Consider the following 18,277-nt stretch of genomic DNA (forward strand, 5'->3'; position numbering starts at 1 on the left):
ACATCCTGTGTGAGACAAAGCTGCAGGATGATCACTCTGAGTGACTAAACGTTTGCATTCCTTTCTTTGGCCGTGTTTGTTTAGCCACAGTGTGTCTCTTTCTTGATGATACGGACAGCGTAGTGTTACCTGTGAAGCAGCAGTGCACCCGGCTCTCCGCTGAGCGCTCGACCTCCTCCTAATGCTGTGTGTGATTATAGCCGGTGTGAAGAAGTGATAAGAGGATCAGCTCTTCTGCACGTAAACTCTCTTTTGTAATTGGAGGATGAATAAAGTCTGTTGCCTTTGGTGTGACCTCAAGCTTCCCCCTCTTCTCACACACACACACACACACACACACACACACACACACACACACACACACACACACACACACACACACACACACACACACACACACACACACACACACACACACACACACTGTATGTATGTCTCGGGTGTGTTTGTTTCAGTCTCAAGCCTCAGCTTCTTCTTGCAGCAACCGGAGCGTCTGGGCGTACAGTCAAACCTTTCCTGTCAGCTGAGTTCTCTGTGTAGCTGGGGCCTGCGGTCTTTCATCATGTGGCAATAGATCGGTGCTGTAATGATGCACCATGTGCATTTGTTTGTTTGCATGTGCAGTACATGAGAAATGCTGGAACTTTCTTGCCTGAAGGTAACATTTCTTCATTAACCCTGCTGATCTGTGTTCTTTGTTTTCATGGCAGCATGTCCTGTTTTGATATGCCAAGTTTGGAGGCATTGACGGAAATCCAACATATAATATTTTGGAGGTAATTTGCTGCTTTAAAAAAAAAGGTTCTCTATCTGTATCATTTGCTCAGCAGCCTCCCCTCCAGGGTTTCCTAGAGGATGCCAGTGCCAGATGGGGCATAAAAGCCCTCCTGTTCTGGGTCTACCCCTGGGCTCCCCAAAGTTGGATCAGTGGGATGTGCCCACCCCCCCCAAACTGGGTCTTTGCTTTGTAAAATGGCACCAGCTTTCTTCCTGGAGGCTGACTTCAGCCACACTTTAAACTCTGTTTTCTGAAAAACCGTCGTTCACATCGTTCTTTTTTTTTTTTTTTTTCACTGTCTTCCTTTGTGTTCCAACAACTTCAAGACTTGGCACTGGCGTTTATAGCAACTAGTCCATCCTTCCTGCAAATTACACTTCCATAATGACAGATAGTGACACAATTTGTCACATTTATGTGAAGTTTTAGATTCCTTCGTGTTGGTGACTTTGGACTACAAATCATTACACATCTCTAATTAAAAATCTAAAAAATCTTGCCATGACCTTAGTTTCTTCCCATTATGGCATTTAGTTGGTTTATTGAAAAGCCTGTCATGTGGGAGCAAAAGTGGAGAATTGTAGAACATCAAGTACTGGAATATCTTTGAAATTTGTGTGCATGTTCACCACTGTCAGGACAAGCAGTGGGCGATCTGAACTTAGGATTTTATCATAATATTTTTCAACTGTGACTAATGATGCAAATTAAGAAATAGTGGAGAAAATATTAAGTCATCGTTAACATCAACTGTTGTGACAACAATAAATCAAAATTAGTCTCATAATGTATTGTTCACAATAAGCACCCACCCTTAGTCAGGTTGGGGTTTTAGTTTTGCAATGACCTTACCACCATATAGATATGTTGGCGTATTTGGAAATCAATTTCAAAGCTATAATTACTGATTAAGTTAATCAGAAAGTAGGCAGTGCTGTCAGTTTCACTTTAATAAATCTTCATCAGCGCAGACAGTGTTTGGATAGCGTTGCATGAGATCATGTTGGTTGCATGTTGGTTCACTATGCACTGTTTGAGAAACGTTTATGTAAATACTGTTGCAGTGTTGCACATGTGCAGAATACAGAGTGTGAGAGCTGCAGGAAAAAAAAATCAGTGGCATCATGATGAGCTACACCAACGCTACCGAAAAGTATGCAAACAAGGCAGCTGTGAAGAGGTTATTACACACCTGTAAAGCTTAGCAAACATATTCAGTACATGGGAATTAGTTTTCTTTTGGACGTTTCTAGTTTTCTCGACAAGCTGAGGCGTCCTGATCGAGCATCATGTCAGCAGGATAACCCGACACGTGCTCGATTCTGCTGCTTGTCATGTAAAAACTTTCTATTTCATCCACTTTCACTTCTTCTCCAGAACTCTCTCCTCGAACATTTTCACACTGCTCGTTTGTTCTTCTTCCTCTCCTCCCTCGGATTCTCACCCATAGACACGTTTTCACCCTTTGTCTGACTGGAGGTGACCACATCAGGCTTTCTGTGGGGGTCAATCCAGCTCACCCCTCTGGCTCAGTCATGCTGCAGCTCCTCGTTTGGTTTCCTCCTGACCCAAACAAAGGGTCTTTCAGTGGAAAGCGCCCACTGCGCTGAGCAGTGGCACTGATGTTCTGTTTGTGCATGTTCTTTGCACAAACACGCACTTGTGACTGTACTCAACCGGGTTTGGGTGGAATGGGCGCACGGAGGCCGAAGACGGCGGCAAAGAACCAGCTGCCATTTTAGGCCTGTTGATCAGGATTGCCTCACTGTGCTTTACAAAAGTTCCACATTCTGTCGCTAAACATATCATCTTAATGTGTTTAAATGGGACTCTGTAGACAAACACCAATGTAATTAATTTACTTAATTTGTTTCTGTAATGAGAAACAGAAAGATTATATTGACATTTTCTGAGACACTCCTGTACTTGACTAAGCAGAAAGCAGTTATTTAAATATCTAAATGCACCATAGAGCTGTTAGCCTGTAGGAAGGTGAGACGCCTGTAGTCTGTTTGAAGTCTTTGTGTTGGATCCCAACGTATAGCAGGGGGACTCCAGGGTGTGTGCACTGCTGTGATCTTCACATCACAGGGCTGACTGATGCTAACCTGAGCCACCATCATCATCATCACCCTCATCTATCTTGGCTGTTATTACACCACCTATGTGGGCTCCCTTGTTTTTTCCTGTAAATTCTTTTTTAGCTCAGCTTTACTTTTTCAGCTGGGTCCTTTGGACTCCATGGGTTGATGTTCTGCTCTCCATACAGTGTGGGCAGTGAACAGGCTGTGAGGGAGGGAGGAAACAGTCAGGATCTGTGGACAATTGAAGGATTACATAATTTGCAAATGTTGTGAAACCAATGTGGAGAATCAGGTGAGCTGTAGATGGAACAGGAGAAACATAAAAATATTTGATCCCGTGTTTGACCGGATCAGTGTGGTGCTATGGTTTAATGCGAAACATGTCTGTCCTACTTGATCTTTTTACGTCAACACCATACATCTTTCACATGCAGCTATTATCATGACTCTCAAAACAGAATAGGACTATTATTAAGAGATATTTAATCATTTAAAAAAATATTTTAATGCCGAACAGTAACAAGTCAAATAGATGTTCAGAGTTCAAATTTGGAACTTTGCATGTTCAACTTTGCAAAGGGAGCAAACAGAACGAATCAGAAGTAGCAAAACAGAGTTCCTCCAACATGTTGCCACTGTGAGGGCCGGAGAGGAGAGATATTTAAGCAAATGAGTGGAGTGATTGTGTTTTGAGTTCAGCCAGTCATCTTTTAAGTGCGCTAGTTTTCAAAACATCGTTGTTGCAATAAAATCTGATCTGACAGAAAAGCTTTAAAGTGCTGAATAACTTCATGGATAATGTAAGCGTAAATAAAACCTTGGCATTGATTAGTGAGTCTCTTTAACAAGTGAGATCATTTTCTTTCTCTTGGGCCCAGTTTCGTCCCTCCTTCCTAAAAGATGGAGATGATTTCATCTATTTTAAACCGGTTGTGATTCTCATATGAGTGCCTATTTTAAGCAGCGGCTCTTAACATCGTTAGCTCCTGGGTTTCTTTATAGGAGATGGTGTTGCTGGCGACGGGTCGACTCCACTCTGTTCATTGTTCCTGCTCTGATTCTGTCAGAATAAACATCTGTAGCTCTCTCAGAGCTATTTAAAGGGGACATGTCCATCTGATTTAAGATGAGAAAAACTGCATCTGCTCAAACGTGTTATCTTTGTAATGCATACTCAGCACAAAAAACAGATGTGTTTGTCTTTGTTGAAGTCATGCGTTTTTAAGCATAAGGAGTTCTATGAACCCCATCGAAGCTTAGGCCAATAGCAGATTTCTTTGCCTGGAAAGCTGCTAAATACAGTAACAGAGTTGTTAATTTGGCAACAGTAAGGTGACTGTTGTTAACCACACATATGCAGATATGACCTGGTGGGTGGGTCAGTCTGTCAGTCCTCTCTCATAGCTAAACCACTCCAGGGGACAGTGGCTGATGTTCAGATCTTTGCACAGAGTAACATTTGTGTAGCATGCAGGTATGGGTCAATGGCCAGACTCCCAAAATCAAGGAACTGTGGGACGGTTTATCTGTGCACCATTATTAGGAATCTTGAGCCCTTTTTGATTGTTTAAATTAAATTACAATAAAGCTTACAGCAATTAATGTATGTTTTTTAGCGCATAGAAAGAAAATCAACTACAGTCAAATGTCACACCATGCACCAAAGAAGAGTGTGAATCGGTATCGACTGGTAAAAGCCTGATTAGTGAATCTGCGATTGTGTTGGGCATTTTGATGGGGGCTGGTGGATAGCTTAAAACTATTTTTTTTAAAAAGTTGACTAGCCTTAAAGCACTAGTTGTAAACATTAGTTCCACTAATGCTAAAGCTCTACACCAACACAGTATTGAGCAGATGTTGATGCTAAAGCACTATACCAATGAAATAAATAAAGAATAAGCATTAGCTTATTCCGTTGTGCTTTACCAATGCTGTTTTTACCTAGTGCTAAAGTGCACAATCAATCCCCTTGAAGAATTTGCTTTAAGGGGAGCAAATTATAGCTCCCCTTGAAAGACGACACTCAAGCACCTTTTTATTTTTTATAAATAAGCAATTATTTAAAAATAATTTCAAATCTTGTTTTAAGTTTATAAAACCTGTTTTTATGGGAAAAATATAAAATGGGAAGTTTTTACATGAACCCAATATTTTTCACTGTCTTGTTGTGTTAGTTGTATAACCTAACCTAACCCTAACCCTAACCCATAACTAATGTTATGTGTACAGTGTACCAAAGTGCATGCCCCTGTAATTTTCATGCATATGTTATGGGCAATGATTCATAGCAGATGATTCATAAATGAAGAGTGAACTACCTGTATGAATACAACCTGATCTGAACAACAAATCTGGACCAGCCAATCAACTTGAAGTTGGCGTTGTTGGATGATTTTAACTGAGGTCCATCAGATTTTTTCCCCTCTTACTTATTAAAAGACAGAGCTTTCATCATTTTCCATCTCTCAACCAAACTCCTCATAAACGCAGAATTCAGCTCCTGAAATCTCTTTAAACACGGAGTCGGACCGCCGCTGCCTGAGCAAGTCCCGTCCCCCAGCAGTACTGTACACGCCTGCTCTCACTCTGCTGATTTCATGGCTCTTAACCAAACACAAAGAGTCCATTATGGCTCCGCTTTCTGAAATAAACTCACATTTTCTCTCTTTCTTTCTCCCCCTCTCTCTGTTCTTCTTCGCCCATCTTTTCACACTCTTCCTCCTCCCACTCAGTCTTTTTCAGCCTGATCTCCAGGATTGAACTTAAAAAAGCCACATTTTCCATTTCGTTACCTCACCCTGATTTTAGGAGTTACAAAACAAGGGAGGGGGGGTGAGACGAAGGCATGGTAGGAAGATTGCAGAGTGGGTCATAATTAAGCGAGTAATTAGGCCTCGTCCACGGCAACCCTCGGCCCACCTTCTCGTCCTTTGAAGTTCTCGCCTCTAGAATACCCAGGGTGCACTTGGGAGGCATCCAAAGGAATGGGGGATGTTGGGAATGTGGGTCAAAACATGTGTGTGTGTGTGAATATCTGGAGATACTGCTGATGATGAAAAGAGAGAGTGTGTTGGTGGTGGGGGAGCAGTTTTCCCCTTAGCGCTTCTACCTCCACTGGTGGGTTGCTTCTGATCCTTTTCATGCTGAAATCATTTCCCCGCCCGCATGCAAACGCATCATTCATATGTGCCAGTTTTGATTACACACACACACACACACACACACACACACACACACACACACACACACACACACACACACACACACACACACACACACACACGTCACATGAGTCCCTTTGTTTTGGTTTGGAGCAGAGATAAAACCCGGCTCTGTTACACTTCTGTGTTTGGGGGACAAAGAGCGCTTATCTCATAGACTGAGTGTGTGCGCACGGGGCGGGAGGCGGAGGAGAAGAATTTGAGTCTACGTGTTTTTTTTTGTTGTTTTTTTTCGGATGCAGTTATTTGACTTTTTTTCCCTATCTTTACAAGCTGCACTTTTCAGCCTCGTTAAACTGTTTCACTTTCTTGTTTTTCCTTCCTGGAAAGCTTTTTGGAAGTTATCATCACATGGGGGCCACCAGAGCCGACATGATGCATTTCCTCTAGAGCAGTGGCCACTAACACATGTTGTCCAATAGGATGGTGAAAGAGGGTGAAGATAAATATGTAAATATGTAGATGAAAACAATATTTTCCAACAGATTGAAATAGTTAAAATATTTTTTTTCTGGATGTGGTTATGTAAAACCTAACTCTACACTATTTCTCTTTAAAGGAAGTTCCTAGATGTCTTTCTGCATAGATCATGATTTCAACATCCACTGCAATGTATTAGACACAGATTTCATCATAAAAGGAGTATGTTTTTTTTTTTTTTTTTGTAATTCAACAAAAAAAAAACTGAGAATAAATTTATTTCTTCATATGACAAAACTCAAAAATGTCACGCGTGGATATTTGGTTTGGAAAAAATACATGAAATAAAAACTGCGATTGATTTACACTTGTTGAAAAAAAAATATTTGCTTAGTGAGGGATGAGTGTGAGTATGGCAGCCAATTTCTGTCATAAAAGAAGAAATAAAAGCACTGGAAGAAGACCCAATCTTGAATTGTAGACATAATTATGAGATTCAAAGTCATAATTATGATATAAAGTCACAATTTTGGCTTTCAGTTTTATAAGACATAATGACAATTTCAACTTCCTAAATCATAATTGTGAGATTCAAAGGCATGATTTTTTTATGAGACACCTGTCGCTTTAATGAGGAGTTCCTTAGAGAGACAGTGTGACTTTCTATCTCCTAGACTTTGACTTTAGACTTTGGAAATGGGTTTCCATACATACAATGCACAAATAACATGCTCATATGTACCGACTGCTGTAGAAACCTTCATCTTTATACTCGTAAAATGGTTCAGAAATTGACAGAGAACTAAGACTTTGACTTGGAATTAGGAAAAATGTGGAATTTGGTCATAAAAAACATGTTGGAGCCCTGTAGTACTTCCTCTGTTGAATGAATCAAAGATTCGCTGATGATGATGTACTGTTCACATCCAGGAGTAAAAAATATAAATGAAGCTATTCATGCTAAATAAAGCAAGTGGGTTGGGTTTTGTTGACGTTCTGAAGCTGGTGGAGGCTTGATGCAACCTAAAATATGTCTTCAGCCACTGAAGATTATTATTATTTATAATTATTATTTTTTGATGGCATGCCCTCAAGACAAAATAAAACTAAGATGGCTTATGTGTTGGTGCGAGCTTGTGATGCTGGTTCAGTAAGAGCTTCTCACCATGTTCTGTCATCAATGACAAATTGTTGCAGGGGTGTGTGTGTGCGTGTGCATGCGTGTGTGTATTGACTCACAGATTGTGTCCCTTTTGTACAAGACAAGCTAACAACCTTGAAGGGATCCGATGGAGGCGGACGGTACCAGCGGAGAGGCGGCTAGTTTCTCACCGCGGCTCAGACGGGACGGACGGGGTGTTTCTACTGCTGCTTCCTCACCCCGTTTCCTCAAGCCGTGCTCGCATGCCCTTTTCACCGACAAACGCACACACACACGGAATAATTGTGCAAAGACACACGATTGCAATAACAGAGGGTGATACAATGAGCAGGGACTGGCTCGGAGCAGATTGACCAAGGTGTTTCCTGTGACCTGGACGATGGCACACAACAAACACACACTTGGTGCTTGGTTTGCTAGCCCCTCCTCATCAGATCTTAATTTCTCCTTCTGTACCCATGTGAACGTGTGTATAGGTGAAAAACGGCTATGTTGCAGGCTGTGATGCACATCCTTTATTTATGCTGTCTTCATGCTTTATTCATGCTCTGTTCAGGCATTTGCAAAGTGAATGAATATTGGATTAAAAGCAGCGTTCTGTTATTCATGAGCGGAGATATTTTGGACCGTGCCGGTGCTTGTGTAATCCCCTGTCTGGCATATCGCAACATTCAGCAAAAATACCCTAAAATACTGGACGTCTTTACTTTAAGCTGACTTTGTGCGGATGTGTGTGTTTGACAGGCTGTGAACTGCCCTGCTATGGAGAAGATGAAGAGGATAAAGAAGCGCCTGTCGTTAACTCTCCGGCCCAGTCTGACCATCGACGAATCTCTGTCTGAACTGGCCGAGCAGATGACCATCGAGGACGGTGGGACGAAGGACAACGGTAAGAGCCTGAAGTCAATCCACTGTAAAACCTCGTTTATTCTGGTATCTAAAGTGGGCTGAAAATTTTGAGTCTCCATCCTGAAACATAGGTGTTTCAGGGACAGAAAAATTGTCCCTGAAATTATTGCGATTGATGACAATATTGTCATTTGGAGGCCCTTTAAAACTCATACAATAATAATAGAATAACCAAAATTGATCACCTGTCAAAAAATCTCTTTAACAAACCTTCAAGTGTCCAATCGCATTATTGCCCTTAACATAAAAACACATGTTGGTATTATTTCCTTTAACCTTTTAGAATTGTTGGAATAATAAAAACGTGGTTTGCGGTGAAATGAGCAGTGAATTGTTGCCTGAGGAGCGGCGGCAAAGCTTTTTCCTCCACACGTCTGTTAGCAGCAGACATTTAACAGCTCTCCGCTGAGTTTTCTGGGTCTTGACAGCACTCAGGGGTGCTGAGATTATGAAGCGCTGATGTCCATGAATTAAGAAAGATGGCTCTGTGAGCGAGTCAGTTGCAGCTGCAGCGGCTTGCACCGAGTTGCTCTGCATCAAGTTATGTAACAGAATGGAGCTACTTCACCAATACACACACAGACACACACAAGGAGTCTTGTATCTGGGATTTCAGATGACATTATATTGACTTTCATTACTTTCTTCCTGATTCACTTGAACTCGAATGTAGCCAAACCCTGACCTCGTCTTATACCATAAAACATGATTCACATCTTTGTCCTTACCTCACCAAGGTGCCAGAATAACAGACTGAAGACGTTGGTATTGCCTGCCCACTCAAACAAAAAGCAGTGAATCTGTAGAGAACAGACACCCACTGTTTAGAAAGACACGCTTTTATTCAATCTTTACAGTTATATAATGCCCTGCTTGGTACCACAGCTACACACAACCAGGATGCCGTTGGATTGACTGACACATGAAAGTAGTCTATTGCCACTTATTGACAACTTTCAGAATGAATGGACGCGCATCCATCTTTTTCAGCACATTTGCCTTTCAGCCTTTTCCCTGTCGCTTTCTGCTCAGAATGACTCACTAATAACAGAGTTTAAGGATGAGCACCAGCTAGTGAAGCCACATGAATTAGAGGCACTTTAGCAGGTGTTGGGGTCAAACCATAGAATCTTCACGTCTTTGAGCTGCATAACGCAGTACGAGGCTAAACCACTCCATTCAGAAGCTAAATGTTAGACTAACAGGGCACCAGTGATTTCAAATCATCTAAAAGGGCAGAAACACATAAATTCATACTCAAGAATAGAGTGAACCTAAACAGTCACGCCTCTGAAATTCAGAAAAAAGCTCACTTTTAAGATTTGTACCACCTTTAGAAATGAGGTGCATTCATCTTGTAATTCCGCTGTGTTTTAGCCCCTGAAGGCAGCATGCTGTTAAATGTAAGGTTAGCTTGTAGGAACATGAGAGACTTTGAATGCAACGTTTTAAAGAGCAGACACAGAGCAGATGGTTTGTGGGAGCAGACAGATAATCCGCAGACTAGAGACTTTTATAAGTCAAAATGTCAGAATTTTCATGTTCAAACTGCTAGTTGATCTGAGCTTGAGAGAAAAGTTGGTTTTTTTGCTTGCCAAAGTTTGTAGTTGAAGTTCCAAATGAATAAACAAAGATTTATAGTTTTGTTTGTTGCCCATCATTCTCAAGGGAGGAAAAAATATTAATGTTAAGACCCAGTTGAAGGGATTTGCTCATCTTGTCTGTAACCTTTGTATACATTTGCTTTTCTCTCAATCAATCATAGGTGTTGGTTTGAAAAACAAAATGCACTAATTGTTGGTTGGTAAAGATGCTACAAGGTTAACTCAGCATTAGTATAGCTAATGCTGAGTTAACCTCAGTATTGGCTAAAAGCAAGCTGGCATAAGAAGCCAGCTTGCTTTTCAATGGCAGCATGGTGTTAATATTTTGGTTAACACCATGCTGTAAAAACATATCTCACGTTTAATAAAACCATAAAACATGTTTAGCATATTTAATGTTTTGTTGATTATTTTTCTTCTTGTGTGCCAAAACAGTCATAGTTGATAACATCAAAGATTCACAACAATTCTACAAACATTTTTTGTTCTCCTGCTTTTGTAGAAAACAGAGTCAAGTTGCCTTTTATGAACAAGAATATTTTCTGCCAGAGTTCCTTTAATTGGTTTATTTTCTTTTAAGTAGCAGAACAATTAGGACAGCTACTAGCTACTGCTCCAAATAAAGATTATTTTGGGAGTTACAGTGGCCACCTTGGTTTTAAAGTAAAGAAAGTAAACATGATCCATAACTCTACTGGTGTAGCTTAGCATTAGCATTGCGAAAGTGAGGAAACACCAAAGCAGCTCACCCCCTTTTCTGAATTAGCTTATCTATGTTTTTATCAACAAACAGTTGATAAACTGCGAAACATAGTGTTAAAGTCACTGTTATAGCTGACTCTTTACTTTGTTAACATGTTTTTTTTAACATTAAAGGTTTCCAAAGTGGCACATTTAATGAGAAATGTCTGGTAGCGCTGTCAGCTTGACTTGGTATTGACTGAGCTCAAATCTGAAACACAAAAGCAGCTGACCTGCACGTTTCGCATGATGAATTGTTCCTTCATTTTTTCTTTTTAATTGCCAGAACTGTAAGTCTCACTGCCTGCCACACAACAAATTCTGCAGTCTGTTTGGTCCTTTTCAGAATCTGAATTAATATAACTATTTCAAGTGTTAAAATTAAACAATTTCTTGTTGAAATAGATGAAAGAGTTAAATTAACACTAATTCTGATAAGGACCAAATAGACTCAGCATTTAATTCTGCAGAATTTGCTGTGCACTTCTGTTATCAGTTATCTATGTCAAAGGTTTGCAACATTATCCAGGTGATGTTGAAGCCCCCTTTGGCTTAACATGCTTTTGAGTGGAAATGCTAAAGTGGTTAGCCTGTCATTGTACAGCACTGGGACAAACATCTAATCTCTAAGCAGTCAAGTGTATTTTTATGATCAAATGTTCAGTTTATTGGTCAATGTATCTATGTAACAAAACAATTATGCTGCCTACTTTATTAAAATTTTAAAATAAAACATTTGGAGCTTTTCATTTAACTCATACTTTTGTGACTTTTTATAGTTCAGGCTGGTTATTTGTTCCGTTTTAAAAGTGTTGGCTAAAAATTAATGTAATATTTTGTCGTTTTGAATGAATCAGTTCTATATGTGATTTATGAGATGATTAAAGTTTGACTGTGGCTTCATTTCTCTACCTGAAGGTCTTTCTCCTGTTTCATGCATCGGTTTTAACTCGGCTGCCTTTGTTTTTCTACTGAAGAGCCCTTCATGAGGAATGGCCGCCCCCCCACCTCCCACAGCATGCACTCCTTCCTGCACCAGTACACCGGCTCCTTCAAGAAGCCACCGCTCCGCCGGCCGCACAGCGTCATCGGTGGGAGCCTGGGGTCCTTCATGGCCATGCCCCGCAACAACGGCAGCCGCCTTGGTGAGCCTCGCCAACACAACACACACACAAAGGAACGGAAGGAAATGAGCAGATGGCAATCCGGCAGCAAACAGGAAGCGTGTCATGATGCTGAGATTTCCACCGTCCTTCCTCACATATGCAGATACACACTCAACCGAATGACTCGCTGTCATTCCCATGAGCCATCTTCCCTGTGCCCCTCTGTATTCTCCCCCACCCCCTCCTGCCTGGGCTGCTGGATGTGGGACTCAGACAAATGTGACAGGTTCCTGTGTGAGCTGATTCATCTCAGCTGAGCCACACAACAGAATGCGTCAAAGCCACAGCCGTTAAAATGATTCACAGGACACAAGAACCAATTAGCATTTATGTTATTTACATGCTTCTATGGAATGATAAATGCTCAGTTGACAAAAGGCTCTAAAATAGTCTTTTTAGGAATAAGGATATACCAATCCACTTTTTCACTTCCAATACAGATATGTGAGGTTTAATATTGGCCAATACTAAACCTGAATTGGCATAAAACATTTGACTTTTTTTTTTAACACAGACATAAATGTACTGAATTACAAATTTACTTGATAACTCTTCACTAGTTAGGGTCCGAGACCAAGTCAAGTCCAAGACCAAGACCAAGACCTGCACTCCGCACAACATGGAGCGCAGGTCCAATTTTGATCACATTAAAATGTGATCAAAATTGCTAATCAAATTGATCTGAAAGATTCACATTCCCATAAGAAGATCTAGATGTTGTTGCTCCCCAGGTCCATTAATGTCATGTGAAAAAGTGAAACCACAAAGACTACAGTCACTGTCCAACTTCACAATCATCCAGAATTTTATTCAAACAATCAAGTGCATAAAATCATATTTACAGCTCATCATAATCATCAGAAACCAAAGCCACAAAGAAGAAATTAATTACCTTAGAAAAATACAAAAAATACGAAGACACGCCTTCGGAGACCCTTGTGTGTGACAGTTCCACCCCAGTGATCTGACCACCTGTTTTAGCTCAATTACTTTTATATCAAGGCATGTTTCTATAGTCTGATGCATTCTAAGGTACAGTTTAGAAGTGATCTCAAACAGCCCATAATGACGTATTACTGTTTGTACACCAGAGACATGCAGGCGTTACAAAGACCAAAGGATCTATCTGCTGTCTAAGCTGTCCCCCCTGTTTACTTTCACAGAGCACGAACAATAGATGTGTTCATTTCATACAGAAGCATTTTACTCAAGAAAGTGGGACCAAAGTTTGTCAGCTCTCCATGTTTTTCATCCCTTCAAGCTGCCTCAAACTGGTTCCTGAACTGCAAAGAGCTCTCCTGACTTCTCGTCTGACCCAGGGCTAGAAGTCAGATTAGACTACTGACTAGAGTAGTTTTAATCAGATTGTGCTCATCATATCTAAGAAAAATATTCTACTGATTAAGTTATGTATTGATTAAACCATGAGTCTAAATCTAATCTAAACTGAGGCCTACTCAAAACAACCATGATCCGTCTAATATTTAAACATACGGTTTAAATGTATGTACGGTTTAAGCTAGCATTAAACTACTTCCTAAGTTTATTCTTCTACCCTCTCCTTTAATCTTCTATTATTGAGCATCAACAGGTAATTTATAACTCTCAAACTTTGAAAATACAAAAACTGTACCTTTTCTAACCTCCTGTCCTGTAGCTGTGCTGCAGCAGTAACACACAGATCCTGCAGTGATTCTCTCCTCTTAAAGAGTGCAGCCAATAGGTTTTTATTTAAATCTCGGCTTGTAAAAAAAAACGCCTATGTTGCCAACTAAATATACACGAGACATCAGTTATCATCCTCCTCATGTTGCTATAAATCAATCATCTGTACCTCAACATGTTTCCTTCCTGAATGCTGCGGCAGCATTGTCAGAACTATTCTGTCCAACAGATGGTCCACTTCTCTGGGCCCGGAAATGTTAAAAGGACCCATTGAGCCCCACGCTGGACCCTGTCCTAGTTAGAGGGACTTGGATGTAAAAACGGGACAGCTAAGTAGGACGTGGCTGTTCCACATCTAGCTGCTGCGCTCTGTGTTCATAATCAGACATGCTAATGAGGAGGAGCAGAGAGAGAAGAAGCTTCAGCGCTTCAGAATGAGGAAGGGGGAAAAAAAGGTTGAGTTTAATTATTCAGGATGAAACGTGGAGTAAAAACAGCTGCAAAGTGAATTAACGAAAGTTTATTGAGTGAGAAATTGGTTATAAAACCAAACAAAAGAAGCTAACGGAGAAGCAGTGTGTGGATGTTTTAACGGAGTCGGCTGATGGAATGAAAACAGAAAGTCTGGGTTGTTCACACAGGAGGAATTCTGGGAGGGAAGAGATGGCGGAGAGGTATGCGAAAATAGATGAAGGTTGAGTGGCGAGGAAAGTAGGACAGATTAAATCATGCAAAAGAATCTGGAGAAGATGTTCACGAGTTAAAGAGCACCACTGAGATAAGCTGCTGCCTACTGAAACCTCAGGAGGAAAAGGAGACGAAACAAAAGAGGGAACAAGATTGGAAGAGACATATGGAAGAAAAAAAATCCCGTAAAGATGTTCTTCAGTTTGACCTTCCATTTTTGATCAATCATTTTACTAAAATAACAGCAATCAGTCTGTTTATTTGATTTGGGATGTTGGATTAAATTGTTGCAAAAACACTGGAAATCTGAGACATTTATGGATTGATTTTTGAAACAATACATGAGCAGAGCTTATTGAGTAAAAAAGATAAATATTCAATTACATTTTACATTTATTTTCAATAAATATAAAGCCTAAACTATAAAGGCAATTTTGTTATTGAATTGAAAGGAAGAAAAACTACACAGGCTTATGTAAATGTATAAAACAAGCTTTTCTGTTTTGCTTTTTTTTTTTGTCAGATTCACATTAAAGAAGTTTTAATATCGGACTGAGATTTTATGAGTAAATAAACGAAGCTGTCTTCAAATGACCGCTTCGTTTATTTATTTTTTTCTTCCCCAGAAGTCAGAATTCTGAGAGTGAAGTTAAAATTCTACAACTATATGATTTTATTAAGGGAAAATAAATTAAACGATTCAACAGCTAAACAAAAAATTCAGACTGATGGGGATTTCCGATGCCAAAAACACTGTCCTGATGATGATCGTCAGGGAATAGTGAAAAGAAGAGAATGAAATGGGCTTTTTATCGATGAAGCCTAATCCAAAACTGAAAACAAAAGAAGCATTAGGAAAGCCCCAGCTGCAGTATTCCAGTTATTTTTAAAAAGGAAACATGTGTTCTTATGATTATTTAAGAAAAAAAAAATGAAGAAATGCCCACATGGATTGAGAAATTAAATCCAAAATGTTTAAATGCTGTTGCTGGGTGGCGATGACTTCAGCACGCCTCAGAATGTGAAGGACAGGAATCCTGTGTGTGTTTTCTTTGAGGTTTGTTCTTTTTCTTCTTCTGCTTATGTTTAGGTTTAGTGAAGTCAAAACATAGTGATACACATGCCAAAAAGAAAACCTACTAAATACCAACTTTATTGTTTTTAATTGGTGTTTTTATTATTTTTGTAGGACAAAACATACAAGAAAGACTGTTGCATATAAAAAAAGCACCAAAAAAACCCCACACAATTGTGTTTTATTAATGTTTCTTGACGCCCTTCAGGGATGTACGGGAATTCAGAGCTTTATCATTACAACTGGTGGTATCTTGATGGATTCACTGATTATATAGATAAATCTAAACATCCACATGTGTTTCTGTGGTTTTTGCACCCATCTGATCAAATATGACTTATCAAATGGGCAAAAGAACACAAAAGAACAAAAGCCACCCTTTTTCTGATTGCAAAGCTGGCAGAAAATTCTCATATTTGGCTCCTTTCCTGCTCCATTCCTCCCACACCTTTCCCTGCCGTCTCAACAAAGCCCCTGCATGGAAATATTGTCTGATTCAGACCCTTTCCTCTATACCTTTTTTTTTCCCTTGTCTTTTTTTTTAATAAATGGAGGTCATTTCAGCAAACTAAACTGGTAATTATACATTACGTCGAACATTCATGGTGCATTGTCGGCTTTCTTTTAGGAAGCAGCGGAATGGAGTGGAAAAGATAGAAATGTTTAGATCATAGTGGGAGGTGGCAGAAGTTTTAATATTTCATCTATAATAATATAACGGGTTATGTTCAAAATTTTAAATGTGATTCCTTCTCTGAGCATCACGTTTGATGACGGACTTCATGCTCGGAGGCGCTGACACATTGATGACAGAGTTGCTCAGCCATAGCTACTCATTAACTGTGTGCATACATATATATATGTGTGTGTGTGAATGGAGGAGAGGGTGGGCATGGGGCTTGTACATACACACATTTTCTCCAGCTGGGTTTCAGTAGTGGTTGGAGTTTTATTGCCTGGGAGGAAATGGAGCAGGTTGTGGTTTCTCGTCGTAGCCTGGAAGGAGGACTTTCAGCTCCATGTTCGTTTGATAAGCGTTACTGTGTCGACCAGCGAGACATTGAGTGAATGTTTGAGGTGGGAGAACGTCTGCTATGAAATCTCTCTTTAACTAAATGCAAAGCCTTAGGAAAAACTGCAGCAAAATTTGAGGCAAATGATGCTGAAAGTGAAAGCTTAAGCAGTTTGTGTCCAGAGTGAGCGGGGTCTGCAGAGAGGTTATCTGTGCTTTTTGCCTGACCCTACACCTGTACATCTCCTGAATGGAGAGTTCTAGAAATCAGAAGTGATCCAGGACTTCCAGCCGTCTTCTCTTTTGATAAGCTCTGGGCAGTTTTGATCAGACCACTGGGGAACTACCTCCCACCTGTATGCAGACTCACCTCTGTCCTGGATCTGACTAATAGCTGGTGTTGTACGCAAACCCACAGACTGGTCTCCTGAGGTTTCATTTGCGCAGAGAGAGATAAGTGGGCCGAAGACACTCCTTTGGGGAACGCCAGTGCTGATTGTTTTTGTGTTTAAAAGATGTTGCTTATTGAAGATAATAATTTGCATATCTCTGACTGCCTACTTTAAGTGTAAAAAGGAAATGATTCGGAGGCCCTTTCTCTCAAAAAGGGAATTTAGCTAATTCTCTAAACCTGCTCAGCTACAGTCAGAGCAACAACTGAAAGATTTAAAGCGACTGACTTTGTGTCAATCAAGGCTGGAGGAGAACCTGAGTTTATGAAAGCCACTAGTAGATGTACAGGAAAACTACAGAGTTTTAGGATGCATTCACTCTGTTTAGTCCATTTTAATCCAACTCCAGTCCGTTTGCCTAGAAAGTCCGGTTTGTTCGGGAACGTCTCGATCCACAATTTAACTCTGATGTGGACCAAAAAAGCAAACTGATCTCAGTTCAGTTGAAGTAAACTCTGATGCAGTTTAAATGCATATGTGAATGCCAAGCTGATTGAAGACCACTCCAAAAGCAGGAAGTAGACTACAGCGCAGGGCATTCTGGGAAAAAGCAACAAAATAAACGTGCAAGTCCAGAGGCAGCAAGACAAATGGCTTGAGGTCTTTTAAAAAGAGAAATCCTACAAGCACTAAAATGTGACGCCACTCCATTTTTATTTACATTTTGTGAAGAAGGAAGTTGCGTTATGTGGTAACACAACTTCCATGTGATTATGTTGTTTTCTTCAGTGGTTCCTCCTGCAGCGTCCCCACTTGTTATAGGGTAAACAAGTTTTTCAAATGGTTTGATTTATTTGACACAGTTGAGTGTGAAAGTGGACTGCAGCAGCTGGAAACGTTACAAAGGTTAGGATTTTAGTCCTCCATTGAACAGAGTCTACCAGACTATCAAAGCAGATCTGATTCATACTAAGAAGCCCTCAGTAAATTTTATTTGGAATAACCGTCTGGCTGGTTTACTTTTCTCCATCCAGACATCGTCCATGAGAACCTGAAGATGGGTTCTGATGGGGAAAGTGACCAGGCTTCAGGAACATCTTCAGATGAGGTCCAGTCCCCGACGGGCGTCTGTCTGAGGAACAGAGTTCACCGCCGGATCTCCATGGAGGTGAGACCCTGTCTCACACACACACGCACACACTCTCTCTCTCTCTCACCCCCCCACCCCCCACCCCCACCCCACCCCACCCCACACACACACACGCACACTGCAGTGGGTTTAGAGGGGGCAGGGCCTGCAACTGACTCCTCAGCTCTGGATGTGAGGATACTGATATCTGCAATGGTTCCTGGAGGATCTG

General features: G+C 40.6%; 1 protein-coding gene across 4 annotated transcripts in view; it reads left to right on the top strand.

Annotated features, from left to right (window-relative positions):
• cdk17 (cyclin-dependent kinase 17) overlaps positions 1 to 18,277 on the top strand; it is a 45,652-nt gene that overhangs the window by 12,005 nt on the left and 15,370 nt on the right. For all 4 annotated transcript variants that reach the window (XM_055055617.1, XM_055055615.1, XM_055055616.1 and 1 more), the window contains 3 exons: positions 8,410 to 8,554; positions 11,897 to 12,064; positions 17,951 to 18,084. In XM_055055617.1, coding sequence (XP_054911592.1) covers positions 8,428 to 8,554; positions 11,897 to 12,064; positions 17,951 to 18,084 — 429 coding nt within the window. In that variant the 5' untranslated portion in view covers positions 8,410 to 8,427. The remainder of the gene's footprint in view (positions 1 to 8,409; positions 8,555 to 11,896; positions 12,065 to 17,950; positions 18,085 to 18,277) is intronic.

This window comes from Poeciliopsis prolifica, unplaced genomic scaffold (genome assembly GCF_027474105.1).
Source record: "Poeciliopsis prolifica strain line A6 unplaced genomic scaffold, Auburn_PproV2 SCAFFOLD042, whole genome shotgun sequence".
NCBI lineage: Eukaryota > Metazoa > Chordata > Actinopteri > Cyprinodontiformes > Poeciliidae > Poeciliopsis > Poeciliopsis prolifica.